The following is a 27537-nucleotide window of genomic DNA, read 5'->3' as shown; positions in this document are numbered from 1 at the left end:
TCTCACTTACTTTCTATCCCGCTCTTTCTCTCTTCCACACTCGTATTGCATACTATATTTTCTTCACTCTTTCCCTCTCTCGCAGCAATCACTCTTTCACCACTGGATCTCTCCCCTCTCTCCTCAAGCCCTCCTTAGTGCACCCCTCCTAAAAAAACCTTCTGCTGATCCGAACTGTCCGGCTAACTATCGCCTGATTTCTATCACTCCTTTCCTGGGCAAACTCCTGGAAAAGCTGGCCATCTCCCAGCTTAGTCTCCACACTGAATATGTTGGTTGTCTGCATGATCATCAGTCTGGCTTCAGATCAGCGAGAGGCATGGAAACTGCTCTCCTGAACACCCTTGAAGATCTGCTCTAATCTTCACTCCAGCATTCCCTCTGTCCTCATCCTCCTTGACCTTCCTCTACTTTTGACATGGTCAATCACGCCACCCTGATCAATCATCCCTGAAATAATCTCTCCACTGGCTCTCGGTGGCTGCAATGATCAAATTCAACACCCTCTGCATCGTCCACAAGGCTTTCTGGGGTTGGGGCCTGCACTACATCCCACTCTCTCTACTGAAATACCTTCCTTCTACAGCCCTTCGCTCAGCTACCTCCAACTCTCGGAGGGTCAGATGCTTCTCCAAGCAGAGAGGGGGTCGGGGTAGATCTCTCTCCTATGCAGGCGCTTCCTTCCAGAATGGCCTCCTTGCCCCTCTCAGTCTTGAGTCGGACTAACTGAAGTTCCGGAAGCGGCTCAAGACCTTCCTTTTCTCCTCTGCCTTCTCTCTCTCGCTTCCTTGCTAACTTACCTGCCTACGGCGCCGACTGATTGCTTGGTACCCTCAGAGTCTCATTGGGTACCAGGCTCCTCCATGATGGTCAAGTGGCACAGCGAGTAGAGCGCTTGCTTTGACATCTGTGCAGAGCCTGCTAACACAGGTTCGAATCCCGGCAGGGCCAAACTCAGCCTTCCGAGGTCAATAAATGAGCACCACACACCGTGGGTAATAATAAAGCAGCGCTCAGATACCTGAGGGTTCGTAGCGCTATATAAGTGTTAAATTATTATTATGACCAGTACTCCTTGCACTGCTCCTGGTTTACCGCGCACTTGGGGGCTGTAACTGTAACCCCTACAGCCCCCTTGCCTCCTTGGACTTACCCAGAGCCGCGCTGCACTTACTCTTAGCCTGCTGCCATGATCGCACTTTTCCTCTACCCTCTCTCTTACACACCCCCTCTTCCTTCCCCCTGCACGTTTTGTATCACACTTGCACGATCTGAATGACACAAGGCCTAGTAAGATCGCTTGTCTTGTCCTCCTTCCCTTGTCTTGTGGCGCCTAGAAACACTTCATATTAACACCATATCATATATCATTCAGAGCTGGAACCATTTTTGCATATTTGTTCCATTGACATACAATCAACTGAGCAGTGCAAGATAGACATTCTTATGCCACTGACTCTTGGAACAACTTCACGGGCTCTAATGAGGAACTTTTACATTTCTTCATGTGAAATTTAAACACAACTGGGACCAGCAGACATCTGTATTGGATGGACACCCCCATTTTTCAACATTTTGCTGCGTGTTTCACTCCCTTCGCCGTCATATGAATCTGCATTGCACATATAGCACATAGGGTCTCAATTGTGTTATTTTAGTTTTTCACTCAAATGCCTCTTCAATTGGGGCAACATTCGTGCTCTGCCCATTGAGCCTTAAGCGTGGCCACAGTCAAGGCAATCTGGCAAAATGGGTACCTTTTTTTCAGCCTGACTTTCCTATTATTAAGGGGAGAGATTTCATCAACGGTGGAGCCACCATGCAAATTCCTGGAAAAGCTTCCTAAGTATTATTGTCAAGTGTGATGAATCTGTGAATCTGGTGGCCTCATCACTGATTTCCCCATGGTGGCCTCCTCCTGTGGGGCCAAGGGACGGCAGCCGCTGCCTGATCTGGATCCTGGGGGTGACTGTATAAGGAAGGATCATAGAGGAGGAGACGACTACCAGGGGAAGGTGGTTACTCCATTAGATGAAACGCAGTGTTACTCCTTTGACCGGAGGAAGACTCTATAATACTGAGACCCTGATGGCTTACTGTCACCTAACAGTTCCACCCTATAGCAGAAGTCAGAAAAACTTTCCTCTAAATCACTCTAGGCAAGCCCCCATTTATAACTCAAACACTCACAACTCATATATAACATCTTATGGTTCTTATGTGAAACATTTGAACAACCACATCCAACAAATCCAGTAACAACTATGTACTCCAAATCCCATATACCCTCATGTACTGAGGCGATGGAAGAAGAGGAAGGAGTTCATGCAGACAAAGAGAAGCCTGATGTCTAATGTGCGGGCTAGTTGTTTTGCTGGACATAAGATAAGCGGGACATTTAAAAATGGCAGAGAGAGTGGAGAAGAGAGCTGTGCAGGAGTGGACGAGGAACCAGTGATTTAAACGGAAAACAAAGAATTAAACAATAACAAAAAAAATCGCTAATATATATATATATATATATGGGCGATGGTGTAAAGGGTTAAAAGGTGTGGGGGTAGTTTGGGGTGGGGTTGGAACCATGGAGAAAGGAGGGTTTGGAGTCGCAGGCCCCCCTCAATTAAAAAAAATGTGACATTTATTTTTCTTCATTAAAATTTAAGTCATTATTTTTTAATTTGTTCAAATCACATCACATTTCTCTGACTCTGCCACCTCCTGGATCAGATCCTTCCTGGAGAATAGATCCATGCAGGTCTTCTCCCCCTCTGCCTCCGCTGATCCTTCACCTGTCCACTGCGGTGTCCCTCAAGGATCTTGTGTCTCACCAACACTTTACAAGATGTTCACAAAACCGCTCTTCGATATTCTTGACTATCTGGGTGTCACCTACACTAACTACGCCAATGACACCCAGATACTCATTCCGATCACCGGAGACCATACAGTGGATACAAAATCCTTAAATTATGTCTAACAGGTTATTCGGGCGTGGATGGCACAACATGAGCTCTGTCTCAATGATGATAAAACTGAGCTCCTCATCTTGGGCTCCCATCTTTGACTTAATAGACTAGATCCCTCATTCAAATCGTTCACCATTGATGGCAATACCATCAAGGTATCCAATGATACTAAAACCCTAGGCATCGATCTTGACTCTACCTTATCGCTCTCCAGACAAACTAATGCTGTAATCTCAGCTTCCGCCTACATGTGCAAACTCATTACAGCCTGCTGACCTTTGCTTACTACTGCTAACTGCACCATAATTGCCAGAACACTCATTATGTCAAAGCTTGACTATTGTAATGCCCTCTATTTAGGGACAAGCCAATTAAACCTAAATAAGCTTCAGGTCACAGAGAACAACGCCATCAGGGCAGCTCTAAATATTCCCAGGAATCAGCACATCTGTGGCACCAAACGCAACTTACGTTGGCTCTCAGTAGCTGAAAGAATCGCCCTTAAAACGCTCCTCTCACCCACAAATGTCTGGCCAACCAGGCTCCCATCTACTTGGCTAGCCGATTCACACCTCACACCTCTACCCGTCCTTAGAGAATTGCCCAAGCTCATTGCCTCTCCCTTCCCAGGTTCAAGCTTCAGAAAGCTGGTGGGGTTAGTTTCCCGGTCCTAGCCACCAAACTGTGGCATACACTGCCCAACCGCTCAGATCGGAACTTTCCTTCCATTCCTTCAAGAGCAAAGCCAAACTGTGGCTCTCTGCTCAAGACACCCATTAATCCCCTCCTGTCACTTTGGACATCAATCTTCCACTAGAATGACATTGCACCTTTGTTGATGCCATTGTCCGGCACGCACTTTGATTGTAAATACTGTGTATGTAGCCTGGATGTAATTCTGTTTATATATTTTCTATATTCTTGTATTGTACATATATTCTGTATCTTGTCCTACTACCTTTTGCTGTATAATTTGTCACTGTAACTGAAGATATGCGCCCAGATGCCTCTGGGCAAGGCGCGCTATACAAATAAACAAAATACAAATACATGTAACCCGAGGAACCCTGTGCAGGGGCTCCTGACCGTGAGCTATCCGGACCAGTGTGCCGGGATGGAAAGCGGAGCGCAGAGAAAGGGAAGCCATGGAGAGGCTGGTGGCTGAGCAGAAACTCCAGGGAATGTGACTGCTTAAGCAAACATCTCTCTCCGTTCCAGGGAAGCCAACGGTTGCTCACGGAGCCTCGTCGGATAATGACAGAGCATCTGCACATTCCCTATGGGAAAGGGACAGAACCATGGAAGCGCAAGCAAGTTTGGAGATGCAAAGAAGATCCAGTGAGTCTGCCTAGAGCAGCGTGGGACCCCAGGCTTTACAACACGCACGCCAGCAAATGTTTGAGTGTTTGAACTGTATGAAGTTGCTAATGACAGAAAGGCACAAAGCTTGTTTAAATGCGATCAATGAAAAGCACAAGCCCAAATGCCAAAAGGAAGAATGTTTAAAAGCGAACAAAACAAAATGCTGCAACAAGCCACAGGCAAGCACGGATGCTTGAGATGTCAATGTGGGGGAGAGGTGAAGCAAGTACTTTGGTAGGCAAATATACCAAGCACCTCAAAGTATATGCTACTGTGGTACAGTGAAAAGAACAGTGAAACAAATATGTCCTGCTAGATTAATACACCAGGCAATTGGGAAGCAAAGCCTGGGAGAGGTAAAAAGGGGAGGGGAGAAAGGCAAAATCATCACCTCGGGAACATTTGCAGAAGTCCTGGCAGACTAATACACCGGCAGTTGGGAAGAAAAGCCAGAGAGAGGAAAAGGGGGGTGGGAGGAGAAAGGAAAACCCTCACTCTGTGACCTTTTGCAGAAGTCCTGGCAGGAGTAATTTTTGATTCTAAGTCCTAGCAGGCCAAAATACCAGGCACCTGATGTTGTATAAAGAGTTTGACACTGTGGGATGATACCTGGCAGGGGAGTATACCCGGGAATCTGAGAAACCCATGCGAAGTCCTGGCAGGCAAGAATACTAGGCACCTGATGATGGGTAAAGAGTGTGACATGGTGGGAAGATACCTGGCAGGGGAGTATACCAGGGGATCTCAAAATTCCATTGAAGGATTCCTGGGAGGGGAGTATACCAAGCAGTCTACAATAGTAGCAAGAAGAGATAAAGAAAGAGTGTTCTGGTATTTATTGTTTGAACAAGAACTTTGTCAATCCAGTATCCAGTACTAAAGACCCAAAGAAACTGTCAGATAAAGAGACATTTGTTGACACAGAGGAATTATTGGATAAAGCCACACTTTTTACCATCCTACCTAAGAATCCAGCTTATGGGACTCACCCCCTGGATTCAAGGATCCTTCCTTGGAAACCCCTTTTGTTGGAGCTATCCTCATATCTTTGGTTGTGATCACTTTTTGCTGATATCAAGTCAAACACAATTCCATGCACCTTTTTGTTATTTTGTTTCTAGTGTGAGGGTCAACTTAGAATGTTTTGGACACAAGGAGGGCTTTTAAGTTACTGACTACTTGACAGAGACATATCCTTAGTTTTAGTTTTCCAGCTAGGGAAACCCCTCTTTAGAATAAGGATAGGGAGGTGTTTTTCCAATCTATTTCTGTTTAATAAAATGTCTGACTTTGAGAATAACACAACTTTGTGTCAGCCTCTCGTTTCTGACCCGTCACACAACCTTTTGGTTCAATTAAAGTGTCTAGGGGCAGCATGCTTGAACCTGGTGCTTTCCTCCCTTCTCAAGCCCAGCATGGCTTCTGCTAGAACCATTTTGAAGGAACACGATTTTGCTTCTTTTGGAACCGTGTAAGCTCTTTCCTCATTTCAGTGAATTCTCAGCCCTGGAAGAATGGTTTGAAGCTCATAGCTTTTGGGGTCTAAGACAATGTGGTCTGGCAGCTGTTGCTCTGATGTTTCTGTGTAAATTTTTATATTGGGAGTTTGCCATTACTTTACAATTAGAAGCCCTGCATGTTTAAAGACATTCTCATTTCACTTGTAAATTTGCTCATTCCACTTGTTTTGTGATATTCTTTCATTCCCCAGTGCTGGATCCTTTCCTCTTTTCTATCCTCAGGGTTAGCCTTTGATTTTATCTAGCACCATCTGTCGCACCATCAAACTCTGTCCTCTATGTATGTTGAGCTTGTCTCTTGTGGGATAGATTTTGCATCTTGATGGATTTGTGGGCTTGTCCTGCAATACTGTGTCTACACTTTTTTTCATCTTTGGGAGACGTCACCATCTTTCATTGGTTGCTCAAGTGTTGTTGTCTCTGGTTCTGACAGCCGGCCATTCAGCCCTTTTTTATTTTCTAATGGCCTTCTCACCTTTTTAGTAACATTCCCATCTTAAAGGCTTTGTTGTCCTCCCGTATTCCTGAGGAGGCGGTGGCCATCTTCTGTTTGCCCCCCATTAAATGCTGCTGGCCTCTTGCACTGCTCAGCCCCTTGCAATGTACTTCTTCTGCCCGAGTCTCCAGACTTCCCCCAGATCAACTAGTGAAGTCACAGTAGAGCTAAACATGGTCTTAGAACCTTAGTGTCCACTTTGCTCTCTGGGTCAGACTGTTCTCGATGAGCCAAAAAAGTGCTTACCTTATACAGGAGAAGTTGGCACCACCATGTGCCTGCATTCGGAGATTCGCAGATGCAAAGACTGCTCCTTTTGGGTTTGCAGCATCACCAATTACCCAGAAAACTTTCTTCTACACTCAGATAAACAATAGCAAGGAAGTATTCACAGCAGACAACATACATACACCACACCTTTCGGCTTACTGCACAAAAATACCCAGACTCGCTTTAAAGTGGAAAAGGTCGCTTTAATGCGACAGGCCACAGCTCACAAAGTAACGCAACCTTGGCTCCCTGGCCTTACAGACTAAATAACCGTTGTAACAATTGCCAAACAATTAAATAAATAAACAATTTCCAGTCCCCCACAATTAAATAATTAAAGTATTTCAAATTCCTCCCTTCATCCTTTGCTCCCTTCGGTCTCCTTAAAATCCTCTCAACCTTCATTCCTGCTTTCCCCCTGGGGTCAAGCCCCTCCTTCTTCAATACCCATTCCCCCTCTTTGTACCCCGGGGTAGCCCGTTCATGGAAACAGCACCCCCTTCCTTTACCGCGCTAGTATCCCATTGTGCTACCCCCACCCCTCCTCTAAAGGGCCATGTCCCCGGCACCAAACAAACCCTCCTCTCAGGTGTTCTTTCTGCCCCACCTAAACTAACCTTTCACTATAGCCAATTTTTATTATCCCCTTATCTCACTAAATCACTGCTGTAACTGCATCCCAGTTGAGTCCCAACCATCCGTTATCTCCCCTAATTCCCTGCCCATTAACAATCCGATGGCCAAAAATCCTTATCTGCGGCAACTCACCACTCCTCCATGCCTCCATCTGAAAAAAGAAAATTGTTATGAGTTCCTCCTTCTCGGCTAGGCCCCATCCTGCAACCTTCTGTTGCCGCCCGCCAACCTCCTGAAAGCATCATTTCCCAACCTCTGCCCTCTCCCCCCCGGGCCACCAAAGCCCTCCTTCTAACCCTCCACCACTTGTGCTGCCCCCTCTGCTGACCCATCCCCGTACTGGAGACCACCCGTCTTCTCTCCCATATCTCTCCCCCAAGACAATCCATTCTCACTGGGCACCCCCTCCTTACTCCCCCTACGTAAGCACCCAACAGCCCTTCTCTCCTGATCCCCTGTCATTTGTGCATCTTTACCCACCTAATTCTAAAATAAATGCACCTTACTCCACTTGGACCTCCTTCCTCTGTACTCCTGTTCCCCCCTCTGTTCTCTCTTGACCAACCCTCCCGCACCTTCTGTCCATTTCCCAAACTGCACCAGGGGCCCTCATGTACCCCTGTCCATGCAGGCCCCCATCTCCTCACCCCCACTGCACCAGGGGCCAACCTGCACCCCTGTCCATGCAGACCTATCTGCACCTTACGTCCATTTTACCATGTTTCCCAAACTGCACCAGGGGCCCTCGTGCACCCCAGTACATGCAGTTGCATCCCATCACTTCCCCACTGCACCAGGGGCCATGAGCACCCCTGTCCATGCAGTCCAATCCATGTAACCTGCCCCTCCAGCACCTTACGTCCTTTTCACCATGTCTTCCCCACTGCACTGGGGGCCCTCATGCACCTCCGTCCATGCAGTCACCTCTCATCACTTCCCCTCCCACTGCACCAGGGGCCCAACGAGCACCCCCGCCCATGCAGTCCAATCCCCTAAACTGCCAATTTGCGTAGCCTCTCGGCCCAATTATCCTTTTGAGTGCCTCTCTTCTTCTGCTCATACCTCGAGCACCAACTCTCATTTGCCCCTTTTTGCCCCCAAAAATACTTCAAACAACCCAAGCCAAATTTGCCATTCCCTTGACCGCACCTTCCTACCTCCTCCTGTGGTCTGTGTACGGAGTTCCCACCCTATTGTGTGCCCTGTCCTCTACCCACATGCGAACCTAGGCCACTACCGTACAATCAAAAATTGCGATAGCCACTTCCCTTCTGTCAATCTCTCAGTATTATTTCCGTTCCGCTATCACCCTCTCAAGCCCCCCACCCCTAGCCTGCTCACCTTGTCATGCGGCAAGTGTGAGGATCCGGCTGCCGTATCAAGCTCCCTCCCTAGAAAAGTGAACACCCCCACCGGTTCTTCAGTTATCTCCTACCGCCCATGGCCCTCCCCATTCCTGCCTTCATGTCTGATAAGACCTCCATGACCGCCGACATTCCTGGTCTCTGCCCGCCCCACTGAAATCGTCCAGCTAATGCACCCTCTTACACAACCGAAGCTGTAAGAAAACCCACTACAACAACTGCTAAAACGCACCCACCACCCATGCACATAAACATGTCCAGCCCCTAGGCAACACTATGTCCACATAATTTTGGCATTTAAACTGCCTCTGCCCCCCAGTCCCTTGGACCTCACTTAAAGCCTTCACAAAATCATTCCCCCAAAATGTTGGCCCCCTCCCGGGCTGGGAAAACTGAGCCCCTCCTCCATCCCGCAACTCTAACTGGAGTATGGACCTTCCCCCCCCAACTCTTTGCCCTATTACCCGCCCTCTCCCACTGTCCCCTGATTGAAAACATTGCGTAATCGGATGCTGCCCCGCGCATCCGCTGCACTCGTGCCTGAACTTGCACACTGTCCTTGTGCACCCTTCCTTATTGAAAGCCCAACATGCTGCTGAGGGCTGACCCCTGCCTCCTCCCCCCACCCCTTCCGGGCGGGGTGACCATGAAAGGGCCAGTAAGGCACAGGTAACCCGCTCGCTGTATGCAGTGTTGGTGCTGGCCGCGTGGGCGCCATCCACTGCAGCCAGAGATCCATGTCAATCTCTCCCTACACTGCCTGGCTATCGACCGCCATTCTTGCCCTAAACTCCTCGTCATATCTTACACATGCAAAGCCCCCGAAACTCATAAACGCCTTCCTTATTACGTCCATGTATTTCAATAAGGCTACACACCTCTCAGGAAACTTCTCACAGTAAACACTTGCATATATGATGAAGCTGATGTCCAGTTATCAATTGTAACTGGCACCTTGGCTCTTGTGGCCAACTCCTTCTCTTCCTTCTTGGAGCCTTCCTTCACCCTTACCTCCCTGTGCAGGAGTTTATAAATGTCCACAACTTCCCCAGCCCATATCTTTTCTTTTGTTGACCCCATCAAATGTGCCCCCAACTGTTTTCTAATGCCCATTTAAGGCATTCTTTTGTCTTTCCCAGTACCTTCCGCAGTCTTTTCTTTTGGAACCTCCACTACCCCTTGCGCCAGAGGCCCCGCCACTTTATCCGTTTGCACTTCCACCGAGGATACACATTTTCCCTTCTCCTTTGCCACATCCCCGCGGCCTAATATGTTATGTTATGTTATGTGCTTGCTTATTTTGTGCCGGTAGCCTGCAGGCATCAGGGCGCGGGAACCAAGGAAGTGAAAAAAAAAAAAAATGAAAAACACGTCACTCTCCTCATTGAGTAAGGTTAAGAACCTCGAGGGAGGGACTCTATTAGTCATTGAAACAACAAGGTTTTAAGCTGTTTCCTGAAACTCTGATAGTTTGCTTCTAACCGTAATGCCATCGACAGCTTGTTCCAGATGTCTACTGCTTTCATGGGAAGGATTTACCTTGCCTAGATACATACTTTGCCCCAGGAGTATTCAGAGAGCCCCTGTCGTCTGATCTTAGACATCTTCCAGGTGAATAGAAGGAGAAGTGTTTTTTAAAATAGCTTGGGGCAGGTTTTTTAAAAAATACTTTATATCCCTCCTTGACCCCTGCACCCCAGCTCCCTATCTACCTGTCCCCCACCTTGTGCCCGGCCTGTGCCATGCCGCCGACCATTCCCGTTCCTGCTCACCTCTTTCCGCCCTGCCGTCACCTAGCCGCAGCATCCTGGCCTCCACTCTGACACTCCTCATCTGTTTTCTCACTGGGCTCCTGCTGCAGGGACAAATATTATCAGCAGACTCTTCAAGCCCATTCCCCCTCTGCCCTCTTGCACTTCTACCTGCCCAAAACTTACCTTCCCCTTCAAACCTTAAACCCCCTTTCACCCTTTCCCTTCCCCGTAAACCACTATGCTCTTCTTCCTCCCATTGTCCAACATGCTCTTCCTCCCAATCATCATACCCAATGCAATACCATTGTTGGTGCGAGCTCCTGCTCAGGCCGGGCAGCTCCTCTTCGGGTGAGCCCAGGGTGGCAGCCCCGCCGCTCCTTCGACGTCTTCTTTGCGGAGCCGTGCCAACCCCCACCTGCTCTTCTCTTTTTGGGCGAGTGGTCGTCACCTCCAACCTTTGGTCCTGCGTGCTAGGGGCCGCGCTGCGCCCTCTAGTCTGCTCCCGCAAATCCTGAAGAGGGGCCGCTCTTAAACCCTCTCCTGTCTGCTCCTCCGGAAGCGAGGGGGCCGTACCATGCCCTCCACCCGAAGTCCTCCTAGCCGGGGAGGCCGTTCCACACCTCTCCCTCTCCTCACTACTCTCTAGCGACCGCTCCCTCTTTCTACCCCTCGCACTCATCTGCAGGTATTTACCTCCCTTATTCCTACGCACTGTCGCCCCCTTCTGGACCCCGGCACCCCTATCCTCCCCCCTGCCTGCCCTGAACCTTTTTGCAAACTCCTATCACCTGCATCCTCCACCCTGTCGTTATCCCCCAAACCCATCCTTGACCTCTCTCCCACCTCCCCTGCACCCCTAGACACTCTACTGGGAATCTCCCTCCTGCTCCTCCTGCCCCCTGTCTCCCAGGCTTCCCCTCTACCAGCCGCAGGGCTACATGCGAACACCACAGCCAGCGCCCCATATGCCGCAGCTCTCCATTGCGGCCTCCCCCCAGCATCCTCCTTTTCAACCGTAACCTCCACCACCCCCCCCTTCAAGCTAGGCCTTAGACGCCTTGCTGATAATCGCCAGGGTCTCCCTCAAAGCCTGGGCATCGATCAGCCCTTTCTTTTTTGCCCCTTGACCCACCATCCTTCTGAAGCAGCGCTGCAGCACCCTTGCGCACTGCCCGCTGACCCACCTAACAGTTAGCCCCCGAGCCACTTTCTCCCAATAGAGCTCTGACCAGCAGGGGAAGAAAGCTTCTTATTTGAAGCCCAGAAACTCCCCTTGCCCAAAGGAAACCAAAATGGCCCTTTATAAAATATATCCCCTAATAATGTTTCAGCCAATTATCTGGCTGCCTGCTAAAAACCAACTCTTCCTCTTAGGGCAGACTTTATGCTTACCCTTAATTATGGCCCGAACCCAGGCTTGCAGCTAAACCACTGGAGGGGTAAAGCAGGCTAATATCCCTGTACCACCAATAAAGCTATCCTTTAATTGCCTGGTCACTAACTCTCTTTTCTTTATTTAGTAATTTTCTTTTTCTTTTTCTTTTTTCTTTTTCTTTTTTTATTACAGCCCCGGCCCCCAGCTTAATAACCCCCACAAACAAAAAGGGGGGAGGGCAGCTGCTGCGCCGACCGTGCTCCCAAACTGCCATCACAGAAACCCACAGACTGCACAACCCCGCCCCCTGGTGGCTAGCTGACGGCACTGCACTCCTGAGCACCGTCAAACGCTACCGGTGTTCAAAAGCAGCGTGGCCCCTTTAAGGGCTCTCCACTGCCACACTTAGCCGCACCCTGATACCATATAGAAACACCCTCAGGCGAGGCGATACTCGCACCCACAAATCCTGGGCCAACTAAGCCCACCCAACCGGGGGCATCACCTGGGGCGAAATTGCCCAAAAGCAGCTTGCACCCGCCCGACCGCAGCTACCTTCTAACGAGAAGCCGCGGGAACCTCTCTCCCCCAACGCCAGTGAAATGGACAATGGGACCATATTGGCGCAATCTACCCCCGCACCTCCTGAGTACTACAACCAAGGAGACTGCTTGGCGATGCGGTAAGGGGGGTACGGTACCTCCGGCTATGAATATATCTTTTTTTTCTTTCTTTTTTTTAGCAGTCAAACCTCAACGCTAAAACTAACTGCCCCCGCTACCTAACAACAAAACCCTACCTCACCTCCACTAACCGCCCGACAATACCTAATCCCCCGCACTATCGTGAGTGGGAGTTTAGATTCTATTAAAGACAAGGAGGCGAGTATTATGCCAACAATCTTTACTACTGACATAAAATAGCAGCAAGAAATATTTTTTTGTTTAACATTACCTTTTTTCATTTATAACAAGAAAAACACAAAGTTCAAAGAACACATTGGAAACTCCCAATCCAAGATGGGGCTAGCCCATAGTCCAACATCCAATCAGGATGAACCCACACCCATAAATGTCCTTTCTTCTAACGGCAACTCCTCTTCTGAAGCTGCAATGACGCTTGAACAGCAAAACATAAGACCACCAGGAACCAAAGAAACAGTCCAGCTAACATCCAGGCGTGGTCTCCAAAGAACGTCAGTCGAAGAAGGCACCCAAGGTAATCAACCCGAAGCTGAAAAAAGGAGATAGATGTAAAAAACAACCTGGGTGGGTGGGCGACATAATACTCGCCTCCTTGTCTTTAATAGAATCTAAACCCCCACTCACGATAGTGCGGGGGATTAGGTATTCTATGGCATTTTTTTTTTCAACTCTTTACTTCTCATTTTCAACAATATTCAACAAGCAGTATCATCAACATAAGTCATTGAACTGCAAAAGATACAATAGCAGGAAGCAATACAGCAGAATTGCATACCATAACCCCATATCCCACCATATCAAAATGTAAAATTAACTTAAAACCAAACCAGATATATCAAACAAATAACAACAGACAAACAAGACTACACAAAACAACCACATAAACAACACAATTCCCCCCCCCTATATGTAAAGTACCTGAAAGTAAACCATTTCACTCCACTCTATAATTCAACCTGGCATTATCCATAAAGGTCATTAAAACTCTCCCACATTTCATCATAAAGTTCTGCCTTGTTTTGTTTACTAAACATAGTTTTTTCAAATCTTGCTAAAGCTCTAACATCCAAAATCCACTCCTCCACTGTCGGTATTCTATGGCATGACAAGGGGGCTCATATTATGCAAGTTTAAAGCCCTTGCATCACATTAAAAACTACATGATCAATCTGCTTATGATAAAAAGTTCTAAAAGTAGATTCCCTGGACCAGTCAGCCGCTTTGAGAATGTGCTTCAATCCTCCCCGAAGGAGAGCGGCCTTAGAGGCCATGGCGCCTCTAACTGAATGAGCCCCGAAAAAGGAAATGTCAATACCAGATTCCTGCATTATCCACCTAACCCACCTAGCTAGGGAAGCAGAGGACACTGCCTTGTAAGGCTTACCGTATGAAATAAGCAGCTGAGAGGTACCAGGGAAACGCAAATCCACAGTTCTATCCTCAAAACATTTCAAACAATGAACTACACATAATTTAACATTTTCAGGAAATGCTGGATATGAAACAGAAGAAATCGTATTTTTAGTTCTCCTAGTAATAAAAAAGGTTACTCCCTGTGGCGGGAAAATCTTATTGTCCACATCCAGTGCTCTAAAATCCGACACCCTCTTAATAGAGACCAGGCACAAGAGCATTGTTAACTTTGAAAAAAGCTGTTGTAGGGATAAATCTTGATTATGAGGCCATGAAATAAACAAATCCAGAACCTTACTAACATCCCACAAAACTGAATACCTAGGTTTAGGGGGAACCTTAACCCTAATGGACTTAAGAGCCTTCCTGACCAGGAAATGTTTACCCACTGGTTCTCCCTTAATCGCTGACCTAAACCCATTAATTGTCCGATTGGCCTTACCCTCCTTAAACAATTCTACCAGAAAGTTTACTACGTCTACTGGAGGAGCAAAAACAGGATTTAGGTGCCTAACCAAACACCACCTAACCCAGTGGTCCCATGCTGATGAATAGCCTGCCTTGGTGGAGGCTGCCCAGGAATCCCTGATGACCTCAATAGAGACCTGCAAAAGACCTCTGAAGCACCAGGACGTGCTGAAATCTTCCAAACCAAAAGGGACAGATGTCCCTGCAGGACCAGGTTGTGAGGGAGACCTGCCGGGTCCGTCAGGAGGAGGGGCGAGGGAAGTCCACTGCCAGTTCTAGGAGAGCGGGAAACCAATCCTGAGAAGGCCAAAACGGGGTCACCATTACCAAGGAAGCTCGCTGTCTGCGTATTTGCACCAGAGCCCTGGCTATCATGGCGAAAGGAGGGAAGGCATAGGAAAGATGGACCGACCAGTCTTGAAGAAACGCATCGGTGGCCAGTGCCCGAGGGTCTGGTCTCCAACTGTAAAAACTGGGAACCTGACAGTTGAGACGGGAGGCAAAGAGGTCCATGTGAATGGGACCCCAAATAGATTGAATCAATGCAAACACCTTCCTGTCCAGTATCCAGTCGCTGTTGTCCTGAAGGTAACGGGAATTCCAATCCGCTACAGCATTGCTCGACCCCGGAAGGTACTCTGCCTGAAGAAGAATGGGGAACCCACCAGTAATTCTAGGCAATTTATATGAAGTAGAGACTCCTGATTGGACCATTTCCCCCCCGTGGAAATGCGACCTACTCTGGCCCCCCAGCCGGATCTGCTGGCGTCTGACTTGAGAACCACATCCGGAGAAGGCCCAAAAATCGCCCTGCCATTCCAAGCGTTCATATGATTGAGCCACCACATTAGTTCCAATCTGGCTTCCGGATCCAGTTTTACCCTCTGAGCATAAGACAGGCTCTTGCGCAGGTGTCTTCCCTTGAGGTGCTGAAGCGCCCTGTAATGCAGAGGAGCTGGGAAAATCGCCTGAATAGATGCTGATAACATCCCTACTACCCTTGCTAACTGACGAAGGGAAACCACCCCCAGTCTGAGAATGAGGCGGATCTCTTTCCGAATCTTCAAAAGCCTGGAGTCCGGGAGAAGAAGGATGCACTCTTTGGAATCGATATCGAAGCCCAGAAATTGGATGCAATGAGTAGGACAAACAATGGACTTCCTTGCATTTAGAACAAACCCTAGATCTTGCAACAGGGAGATTGTGAGATCTAACTGGTCCTGAAGGACTTGGAGATCCTAAGCTAAGAGGAGAATATCGTCCAGATAAATGATGCTCCTGACCCCCTTCGACCTGAGAAAAGCCATCACCGGCTTCATTAGTTTGGTGTAACACCACGGGGCTGATGATATGCCGAACGGGAGAGAGGCGAATTGCCAAAGGCGACCCCCCCCCCAGTGAAACTGAAGGAACTCCTGATGAGGGGGAAACACAGGGACTACCAGATATGCATCCTTGAGATCCAGTTTTACAATCCAATCCCCAGGAAGCAGAATATCTCTCAGAAGATGAATACCCTCCATTTTGAAGTGATGGTAAACCACAAAGGCGTTGAGAGCCTTGAGGTTTATCACCGGACGGAAACCCTCGTCGGGCTTTGGGACCAGAAAAATCATACTGAGGAACTGGGAAGCTCTGAATGTGGCTGGGTCCACCGCACCCTTGAAAATCAGATCCTGAATTTCCGCATCCACCAGTTTTTGCTTTTCCTGATTGAACACCAGAGGTGGAGGGAGAAAAAGCTGACACGGAGGGGAGTAGAACTCTATCTGAAACCCCTGCACTGTCTGTAAGACCCAAGGATCTGCTGTAAGATTTTTCCAATGCTGAAAAAATCGCACCAACCTGACCCCCAAACCTCTGTGGGAAGAAAACCTTACGAGACGATTCAATACCTGGAGCGGATCGCGCTCTACCGGAACCTCTGCCATTCCGACCTCTCCATTGATTTCATCTTTGGGGATAGAAGGTCTGCGCACCTCTAGCAGAGGATGAATGATGGGCCCCCCTAGAGGCGTATTGCTGAGGTCTGGCAGAGCCCCTGAAGGAGGAACGGCCAGAGGAGCGGACTCTTCCTCTTCCGGCTCTGTCAAGTCAAAAATTTGTGGTGCAAAAACCTTTCTAATATTCGTCTGGGCCTTGTCCAAGGCTGTGAAAGTATGGACGTAAGCTGACAGGTCCTTTAAAAACTTGTCTCCAAAGAGGTTCCCTTGGGCTTTGGGACCAGCCTCCCCCTCCGCCATATCCTGAAGTTTGGGATCAATGCGCCTTAGTAGTGCCTTGCGCCTCTCCTTAGAAATACATGAGTTAGCATTGCCGAGCAGCCAAATTGAATGCTGAACCCAGCCTCTGAGTGCTTCAATATCCATTTGTGACTCATGAACAGCCGCTTCCTCTGCCAGTTCGAAAATTTGGGTCAAGGGCCCCAATACATCCAGGAGTTTATCCTGACAGGTCTTAAGAGCCCCATCCACCCCCTTTTTAGGATCTTTACCCCTTTGGGAAAGAAAGGCCAACATGGACTGATCAATACTGGGGGTTATCGCCACCTTATCCAGGATGACGGAACAGGGGCATTCTGAGCGCAGCTTACTCCTATCCTCATTGGGGAGAGCCCTCCTAACCCAAGGATGAAGGAAAGAGGATACCGCCTCTGATGGACGCCACTCCGCTGAGCGTGGATGTTGTATTAGAGAGGGGTCAAAGAACGGAACACCACTGCCATCTAACAACTGTTCCCTAACAGGTTGTGACACATCTGGCGCGGCTACTTTTCTTTTCCTCCTCTTAGGAAGGGAATCAAAATCCTCTGAGGACTCAGGGGATGACAACGGGGAAGACCCCACTCTAATAGGGGTAGAAGTCTGGGACACCCCCTTACCAAACGTACGTTTGAAGGTCCTAACCGGGGAACCCAGGGAAGAAGAGCTTAAAACCGGGCTAGATTGCCCTTGCAAATGCTTGGTTTTTGAAGTGCACTTCCTGGGGGCTATCGAGGGACCCTGCACAGGGCCCGGATGGAAATCCGAAATTTTATTTATGAGCCTGTCAAAGACTGAGGCAAGGGTAGAATTTAAATTCCCCAGAGACCAATCCATAGACTCCCTTATTGCTCTAGAGACTGAAGGAGGAGGAGCTACTGAAGGGTCCCCAAACCCTCTCATAACCCCTTCTTCACTGGGCTTGTCTGTTTTATTCGAAGCAACCCTGACCTGGGTACACGCATCCACATAAGGCACCCCTTCAGATCCCTTTGTAGACTGCATTATGAAAAGGGAAAATGTAAGAAAAACATATATATGAAAAAACACCCAGTCACACCCCGAAGTGCACTGTGACTAAAAGGAAGGACCTAGCAGGTCTGACAAAAAACCTCCACTTAATTTAAGTGGAACGCTATAATGTGTAAACACATATGCCAACTATCAACTGGTGCTGGAAAAACCTGTAGAACAGACGCAATTCAAAAAATGAAGGCAAAGCCCTCACAAACACGCGTGTGCAACGCGGTACAAAGTGAGAGAAAAATAACAATAACGAAGTCAAGCAACGCCGAGCAGGCGAACGCTTCAAGGAGAGCTTCTGTCACCAGAAGCGGGACTACGCCACTTCGTTCTAGAACGCTCGGAAGCGAGCGGAGAGGAAACACAGAAAGAAATAAATGCACACGCGCCGAGCAGGCGTGAACAATGCCCAGCTGGAAGGAGGCGCGAGCAGCGCTTGGCGGCACACCCCTCGCCGAGCAGGCGAGGCTGGATAGTAATGTCGGGGAAGGAGGGGCGGGAGGCGGGCAGGCCGTACAAAGGGGCCGACTCAAGGCGTGACAGAGGCGGACGAAAGCCTCATGCCGAGCGGCTCCTAAACCCAAAGAACGCTCGAACAAGCGAGCGTAAAAAAGTACAAAGCACTTAACAATAGGGAACAAGTAACACTGTAACACTATAACACTAAACTCCTCCACATTAAAGAAAAGGACGAGAGCGTATCAAGGACTTATCTTGTTGCGTCAGCAGCAAAGAAAGAGGAGTTGCCGTTAGAGGAAAGGACATCTATGGGTGTGGGTTCATCCTGATTGGATGTTGGACTATGGGCTAGCCCCATCTTGGATTGGGAGTTTCCAATGTGTTCTTTGAACTTTGTGTTTTTCTTGTTATAAATGAAAAAAGTAAATGTTAAACAAACATTTTTTTCTTGCTGCTATTTTATATCAGTAGTAAAGATTGTTGGCATAATATGAGCCTCCTTGTCGTGCCATAGAATTAGGCCCAGACGCAGGGAAGGCACGGGAGCAGTCGACCTGGACAAACGCTCGTCCCAACTGTCGCCTGCTCCTGAACCTTCCCTGCCCCCTATATATACCCCGGGGCGCTCTGCACGCACTGGCCTGTGCAGCGCCCAAAATGACCCTGGGGGGAAAAACTTCTCTTGCCCCCCCTCACCTCCCCTTTAGGCCATTTGCACATTTGCAACCGTGGTCCCTCTAAATTCTACATGGAGATAAAGGACGATGGGTGAGGTGAAATAAGGTAAATTCCCATGGTCCCTAGGGGCTTGTGAGGAGGCAGGGTTCTATGTGTTTTTACCCCCGCTTTTTCAATGTGGTATATTTTTGGTGACCTTGTTTTACTGTTTTTTGCACGAAAATAAAGGGGGGACCCCACGCAGCTTCCCTTCACACCAACCACTCCCTACACCTGCCTACCACTCGCCCCCCACCCTCTACCCATACCATATTGCCTCACCCAAACCACTCCTTTCATTTTCACGGCAAAAAATGGGTAAAACAGTTGCGGTTAAATAAAATCAGTAGAAAGACTGGATATCATGAGACAGGTGGATATGTTTTGATAAAGGAGAGGTTGCACTGATGTAAAGGAGAGGTTGTTAAGAGTGGGCAGGTGTGGAAGATGTGATAAATATGCGAGAGTGCCGTCATATATAGTAAATTATGTAATGGAAATCAATGGAGGATGCTATGATGTAGAGGAGAGGCTGCCGTAAAGAACACAAGAGGATATGATATGATACGTCATTTATAACACGCCTGTACACATGTGTTTCTAGGCGCGACAAGACAAGGGAGGGAAGACAGAGGTATGACAAGGCAAACGATCTTACTAGGCCTTGTGTCATTCAGATCCTGCAAGTGCTGCGACATAATGTGCAGGGGGAAGGGAGAAGGGGGGGTGCCAGTGTAAAGAACAACAGAGGATATTGTGATATATTAAAGAGCATGTTGTGTTGAACAGGAGATGATGTGGTGGGCAAACGAGGATGTTGTGATGAATAGGATACGTTTGTGTGATGGGCAGACGAGGATGTTGTAATACACATGAGAAGAAGCCATGATGGACAGAAGAGGATGTTGTGCTGAACAGGAGATGGTGTTGTAGTGGGCAGAAGAGGATGTTGCAATGGATAGGAGAAGCTGCTGCGACAGACGTGAGGATTTTATGATGGGCACAAGAGGATATTGCGAGAGGCGGGGATGCGAGATGCAGGAGAAGACGTGATGTACAGGAAAGGGTGTTGGGTTTGGCAGGAAAGGATGACATATACAAAACTGAACAAGGAGGGCCAAAGGGCAGCAGAACAGTACAGTGATTGGTTTGCAGTCAATGTTTTTCCTACAGATGTTGGCGACGTTTGGCCTATGCAGTTCCTTATGTGGACTTTTGTTTTCCCTGCCACAGTGTTCCTTGATGGGCATCAGGCGCAGTTAGTTCTTCACCGTTCGCGGCGAGCCAATCAACTTTTTGAGGAAGTGAAGGCTGGAAATATGGAGCGAGAATGTATGGAGGAGATCTGCAGCTACGAGGAAGCCTTTGAGATCACGGACGATCAGCAAAAAACAGTAAGTGTGAATGTGATGGCAGCGAGGAACCTGAGTGGTCCACCTGAAGCCTACCTGTACAGGGACTGAGGAAGGTTTACCCCATCCTGTTATCTGAAATATGATTGGGAATTTGAAAATAATTGAATGTAACTGTGTTAACTTATTCTGAATGCTGTGACCACCTACTGCATGAGACAGGGTACTTAAATGTCAAAGGTTGCAGGACAAGAGGGCTTATGTTTCCTATCAAAAGGGGTAATGCTTGGTCAGGTAGACTTACAGAATCAGATGGTGCTTAAAGGCCTGACCTATCACGGTGCTTTCATAAAACCATTCAATGTTTATTTGCATAACATACACACACAGTGGGAACTTGGGGTTCTACCTCAAGGGACCCTCAAGACCACCACTAGACAATCTAATACAGTCACCCTACCAAGCAGAGGCCTAGGGATGGAGCATTCACTGGGCTGTGGAAACAGTGCATGGTGAATTGCTAGTGCTCAGAGCTGTTGCTAGGGGAGTAATTACAGAATGGGAATATTTGGAGAAAGAAACCACTATGGTGGCCTGTTCATCGTGTGCAGGGAGAATGCATCAAAAGGTATTGTAAGAGTTCTACAAATTAGTGAACATGTGGAATTGACCTTACTTTTTTACCAGAGGTTCCATCTAATGCTGTGTCTATTTAATTAATATCTTCCTGGTAGTATCAATCTAACCGTTAGAGTTCTCTTTTCCCAACATCGGTGGACTTGTATTAATAACCTGACGCCTCCTGCAAATCAAGCACCTGCAACTGGATGTGTTTCCATAGTAGCCCTAAAGACGTCCATTCAAAATGGCGGATGTGAACTTCCCAAACATCTTCCATACCTTAATTTGCTTATCACTGGGATCCCAGGCCACTGTGAGAAATGCGTCCCGTATCTATGGGAGCAGTTTTTTTCTCATTGTTGTGGGTACAGGAGCAACGTTTCCTTATCTCTACGGGTGGCAAGGGCGCAACCCTTGTGCAGGCGCTGAAGCACTTTGCTCACCGTCAAGGGAGCAATGTTTGCTCATCCCATGGGTACAGGTATCTGGTGGCAATGTCTCCTTATGGGAGCAATATTTCCCCCCAATCAAAGGAGTAATCCTTTCCTCATGGTTGTAGGAGAAAGGTCTCCTCGTCATTATGTACATGTTAGCAGCATTTCTTCGCAGTTATGGGTGCAATATTCCCTCACCATTAACAGAATAGCAGTCATGTTCCTTCATCTTACTGGAGTCATGTTCCCTGATCTTACTGGAAATCGCATGGTATCAAATGTTTCGTCATCAATGTACATAGCAATATTCTTTAATTGTTATTGATATAGTGGCCTGGTTTCCTTACAGTACAGGAGCAATGGGCACGATTATGGGAGCAGTGTTTGCTCATTGTTAGAGGAGTAATGTTTACTCGACGCTAAGTGCATGGGAGCACTGTTTCCTCACATAATATAGTACCGATGTTCCCTGATTGCTAGACAAACATTTCATTTTTGAAATGAAGATGAAAGCGATAGTTCGTCATCATTATTATTTATTTATATTTCTTTGTTTCTATAGCGTGTATGCCTAAGCGAGCACTGGTGAGCAAAATAGCTATGTCATTATGGGTAAAATAGTCATGTTGCTTGGGATCAGTGCTGAATCATCCTTCTAGAATCAATGGGCCTCATTATGAGTGCTGCGGAAAGGCAACAACAGCGCCGGTAGTGCTACTGGCGCCGTTGTTACCTCTCCACCACACTACGAGTTCTGCTTGCGTGTGCTGGACTGCACGCCTGCTCTGACTAGGCGTGCATACCGGCACCCGCGAGCAGAACACATGATTGCACCGGCACCGGCACCGTTATTAACGGTGCCAGTGCAACCATGCTCCCCACTCCGATTCTGCCCTATGGAGATTGGGAGGCTGGCCAAAACGGCACCCGCAAATGGCCAATTACCGGGTCCGCCAAACTCGGCATGACCAGGGTATTGCACCTTCGCGGGTGCCAGTCAAACAACAACTCCGGCGGCAGCCGTGCCCTTAGTAAGGGTACGGCTACCGCCAGAGTTTTAGTGCGGGCCAACATGTCCTTATCGTTGTTGGTATGGGAGCACCGTTTCCCTATTTTCATAGTTTGGTCATCATCCTAAGATCAAAATGTGTCTTTATTATTAGTTTTTATTTATTTGGGATTCACCGTATGTAGTGCTCAATTCTACCAAGTGGGCATCTCCTGCACCCAGGACCCAATAGTAGGATCAGCGAAAACACTAGATATTTTGAGTGACTGAAAACAACAAGGGCAAGGTGGCTGTCTTCTGCATGGGCCCCTCTACATATACCCTGGATTATGGGGCAGCCTGGCAGGGAGCATGAGACCTCAGGAAGCCAACACTAGATGAGGTGTATTGCAGTCGCTCTTAGATGCCATCCATACGGGTTCAGGCCGGGTGAAGCTGACCTGGCTCTCTGTGACAATCTAACATGTAAATCGATGGGCCCATAAGGAAACTGAGTGCAAAGCAGAAAGAAGATGTTACACAAGCTACTAGTCAGCAGGGGGAAACACTGGAACACTTGTGGCAGCTAAAATAATTGTAGGTAATTAGGAGGCATAGATTTCATTGGATTGCTTATGGAGCTGCCAATCAAATGCCCAGATGCTGTAGTTTCTGTATAACTTCCCCCTTTAACTTCTGCGTAAAAGCGGGGCCTTTATTGTCAGGAGGTGAAGTGTGCATGGTGCCTGTCCTGCTTGTTATGTGCAAGGCGGCACTACGGGCGCTGAGTCAGAAGATCTGAGGGTAATCCTGAACATAACCTCCACTTCAATATGAATAGGAAACCTACATAGAACAGACATGTAGTGGTCAGTAGCCATATCCCAGGTCATAGCAGGGGATGTCGAGGGGCGAAGGGGTCTGACCAGGATCACAAACCTTGGCTCAAATCGTTGTATTTCAATGCCTAAAGTAATAATGTCTTGTAGAGTTTACTTACAAAAAACGCACATTTCTAATTAAAGCCACATGACAGCATGTAAATCATTATAGCGAAATCTTAAGCCAAAAGAATATTGTTGTGGATTTAATGTTAAACTATAACTCCCAGAATGCAAGTTAATGCCAACCTGAAAAATCTAGTTAATCCCACAGTACTTTCAGTGATTTAAAACATGTAATAAAATAAGTTGTGAAATAAACAAAGATAGATATGTGTGGTCCTTCCGCATCCATCCCACTACTAGACTGTGTCAGCAGTTGCTGCAGCGCCAAACATGTGACATGGAGCAGCAGCAGCAATGTGATGGGCTGGTGGTGGGCCAATCTAGGTCTAGCACTGAACCGGCCCGGGACGTGAGGCCCGCATTGTGGGCGGCGCCCGCCGGTCCCAGCCCCGGCATTAGGGGGCCAAGATTTTTTGGGCCCTGGCACTTATTTTTTTTACAAATTAAGCACGGGTTCAGGGTAAAGGCTGAAGCTGAGCATGTAGTCTTGTGAGTCGTGGGCAGCTCAGCCGAATGTGAGAGTCAACTTCATAAGTAGAGAGATACATGTGGGCTATAAGTCTCTATAATCTGAGGATGTCAGTCTGAGAGAGGGCCTTCAAGAGTTTTTTCGGAATCATAGCATGCATAAGAGGAGTTGGTTTTGAGTTACCAACCACACGTGTGTAGGTGATTGCTGGAGTTGAAGTAATCTAGAGAAAGTGCCATGCAGCCGTGTGTCCATGCAGGATTTTATTCTCCAGTTTCTCTCTCTTGAATCAAGCCCTTTACTGTAGCTGCCACCATTGCAAGATGTTCAGAGCTGTGTGATGTGGTCTTGATGTCTGAGATCACAAATGAGATGAACGCCACGGTTATCGAGTCTGTAGCTACAACAGAGACTTTTGTGGGAGTCATCTGGATCAGGAACCATGGAGTAATTGCTTCCTCGTTGCTATGAGCATGGAAGCAATGTTTCGGTATCGTTATGGGAGCAATGTTTCCTTATTATGGGATCAGGAGTAATGTTTCCTTATTATGGGTACAGGAGTAATGTTTCTTCATTGTTATCAGTACATTGGCAGTGTTTCTTCGAAGGTAAGCTATTGGAGCAGTGTTTCCTCATTGTTTTGAGAACAGGATAACATTTAACTCTGTGTTATGGGAGCAATAGTTACTCATTGTTATGGGAGCAATGTTTAATTTGTAAGGGTACAAGAGCAATGCTTTCTCGTTATCAGTATGTTGGCTGTGTTTCTTCCCATGTATAATTATTGGAGCAATGTTTTCTTTCCTCACTGTTAGGAGCACAGGGACACATTTTGCTCCATGTTATGGGAGCAATGCTTTATCATTTTTATTCAACTAGAAGTATGGAAGCAGTGTTTCCTCGCCAAATTGGAGCAATGTTTCCTCATAACTGAGGGTAAGAGGACAATGTTTCCTTATCACTATGGGTAAGAGGACAATGTTTCCTCATCAGTATGGATAAGAGGGCAATGTTTCCATATCACTACGGGTAAGAGAACAATGTTTCCTCATCACTACGGATAAGAGAACAATATTTCCTTATCGCTACCGGTAAGAGGACAATGTTTCCTCATCACTATGGGTAAGAGGACAGTGTTTCCTCATCACTATGGATAAGAGAACAATGTTTCCTTATCACTACAGGTAAGAAGACATTGTTTCCTTATCACTACGGATAAGAGGACAATGTTCCGTTATCAGTATAGGTAAGAGAACAATGTTTGCTCATCAATATGGATAAAAGAACAATGTTTCCTCATCACTAAGGGTAAGAGAACACTGTTTCCTCATCAATTTGGATAAAAGAACAATGTTTCCTCATCACTACGGGTAAGAGGCCATTGTTTCCTTATCACTATGGATAAGAGGACAGTGTTTCCTTTTTACTATGGGTAAGAGAACAATGTTTGCTCATCAATATTGATAAAAGAACAATGTTTCCTCATCACTACGGGTAAGAGGCCATTGTTTCCTTATCACTATGGATAAGAGGACAATGTTTCCTTATCACTATGGGTAAGAGAACAATGTTTGCTCATCACTACGGGTAAGAAGACATTGTTTCCTTATCACTACAGGTAAGAGAACACTGTTTCCTCATCAATATGGGTAAAAGAACAATGTTTCCTCATCACTACAGATAAGAGAACAATGTTTCCTTATCACTATGGGTAAGAGGACAATGTTTGCTCATCAATATGGATAAAAGAACAATGTATCCTCATCACTACGGGTAAGAGGACATTGTTTCCTTATCACAACAGATAAGGGGACAATGTTTCCTTATCACTACGGGTAAGAGGACAATGTATGCTCATCAATATGGATAAACGAACAATGTTTCCTCATCACTACGGGTAAGAGGAAATTGTTTCCTTATCACTACGGATAAGAGGACAATATTTCCTTATCACTATGGGTAAGAGGACAATGTTTCCTCATCACTATGGGTAAGAGGACAATGTTTCCTCATCACTACAGATAAGAGAACAATGTTTCTTTATCACTATGGGTAAGAGGACAATGTTTGCTCACCAATATGGATAAAAGAACAATGTTTCCTCATCACTACGGGTAAGAAGACATTGTTTCCTTATCACTACAAGTAAGAGAACACTGTTTCCTCATCAATGTGGATAAGAGGACATTGTTTCCTTATCACTACAGATAAGAGAACAATGTTTCTTTATCACTATGGGTAAGAGGACAATGTTTGCTCATCAATATGGATAAAAGAACAATGTTTCCTCATCACTACGGGTAAGAAGACATTGTTTCCTTATCACTACGGATAAGAGGACATGTTTCCTCATCACTACGGGTAAGAGGACAATGTTTCCTCATCACTACGGGTAAGAGGACATTGTTTCCTTATCACTATGGATAAGAAGACATTGTTTCCTTATCACTACGGATAAGAGAACAATGTTTCCTTATCAGTATGGGTAAGAGAACAATGTTTGCTCATCAATATGGATAAAAGAACAATGTTTCCTCATCACTAAGGGTAAGAGAACACTGTTTCCTCATCACTACGGGTAAGAGGCCATTGTTTCCTTGTCACTATGGATAAGAGGACAATGTTTCCTTATCACTATGGGTAAGAGAACAATGTTTGCTCATCAATATGGATAAAAGAACAATGTATCATCATCGCTACGGGTAAGAGGACATTGTTTCCTTATCACTACGGATAAGAGGACAATGTTTCCTTATCACTATGGGTAAGAGGACAATGTTTCCTCATCCCTATGGGTAAGAGGACAACGTTTCCTCATCACTATGGATAAGAGAACAATGTTTCCTTATCACTACAGGTAAGAGAACACTGTTTCCTCATCAATATGGGTAAAAGAACAATGTTTCCTTATCACAACAGATAAGAGGACAATGTTTCCCTATCACTATGGGTAAGAGGACAATGTATGCTCATCAATATGGATAAACGAACAATGTTTCCTCATCACTATGGGTAAGAGGAAATTGTTTCCTTATCACTACGGATAAGAGGACAATGTTTCCTTATCACTATGGATAAGAGGACAATGTTTCCTCATCACTATGGGTAAGAGGACATTATTTCCTCATCACTATGGATAAGAGAACAATGTTTCCGTATCACTACAGGTAAGAGAACACTGTTTCCTCATCAATATGGATAAGAGGGCATTGTTTCCTTATCACTACAGATAAGAGAACAATGTTTCTTTATCACTATGGGTAAGAGGACAATGTTTGCTCATCAATATGGATAAAAGAACAATGTTTCCTCATCACTACGGGTAAGAGGACATTGTTTCCTTATCACTACGGATAAGAGGACATTGTTTCCTTATCACTACGGATAAGAGGACAATATTTCCTTATCACTATGGGTAAGAGGACAATGTTTCCTCATCACTACGGGTAAGAGGACATTGTTTCCTTATCACTATGGATAAGAGGACAATGTTTCCTTATCACTATGGGTAAGAGGAAAATGTTTACTCATCAATATGGATAAAAGAACAATGTTTCCTCATCACTATGGGTAAGAGGACATTGTTTCCTTATCACTACGTAGAAGAGGACATGTTTCCTCATCACTACGGGTAAGAGGACATTGTTTCCTTATCACTACCGATAAGAGGACAATGTTTCCTTATCACTATGGGTAAGAGGACAATGTTTCCTCATCACTACAGGTAAGTGGACAATGTTCCCTCATCACTATGGCTAAGAGAACAATGTTTCCTTATTACTAAGGGTAAGAGAACATTTTTTCCTCATAATTGTGGGTATTGAAGCAATGTTTCCCCGTGGTTATGAGCATGGGAGCAATGTTCCCCCAATGAAGTG

General features: G+C 46.7%; 1 protein-coding gene across 1 annotated transcript in view; it reads left to right on the top strand.

Annotated features, from left to right (window-relative positions):
- The window catches only part of F2 (coagulation factor II, thrombin), a 330337-nt gene that overhangs the window by 6781 nt on the left and 296019 nt on the right, over positions 1 to 27537 (top strand). Inside the window, exon 2 of the mRNA XM_069623200.1 lies at positions 20022 to 20182. Within this exon, the coding sequence (XP_069479301.1) occupies positions 20022 to 20182 (161 nt within the window). The remainder of the gene's footprint in view (positions 1 to 20021; positions 20183 to 27537) is intronic.

The sequence above is a fragment of the Ambystoma mexicanum genome, chromosome 11 (assembly GCF_040938575.1).
Source record: "Ambystoma mexicanum isolate Mex_15411 chromosome 11, UKY_AmexF1_1, whole genome shotgun sequence".
NCBI classification, from domain to species: Eukaryota; Metazoa; Chordata; class Amphibia; order Caudata; family Ambystomatidae; genus Ambystoma; species Ambystoma mexicanum.
The sequence above is the reverse complement of the archived record's forward strand: the minus strand, read 5'-3'. Positions and strand labels throughout refer to the sequence as shown.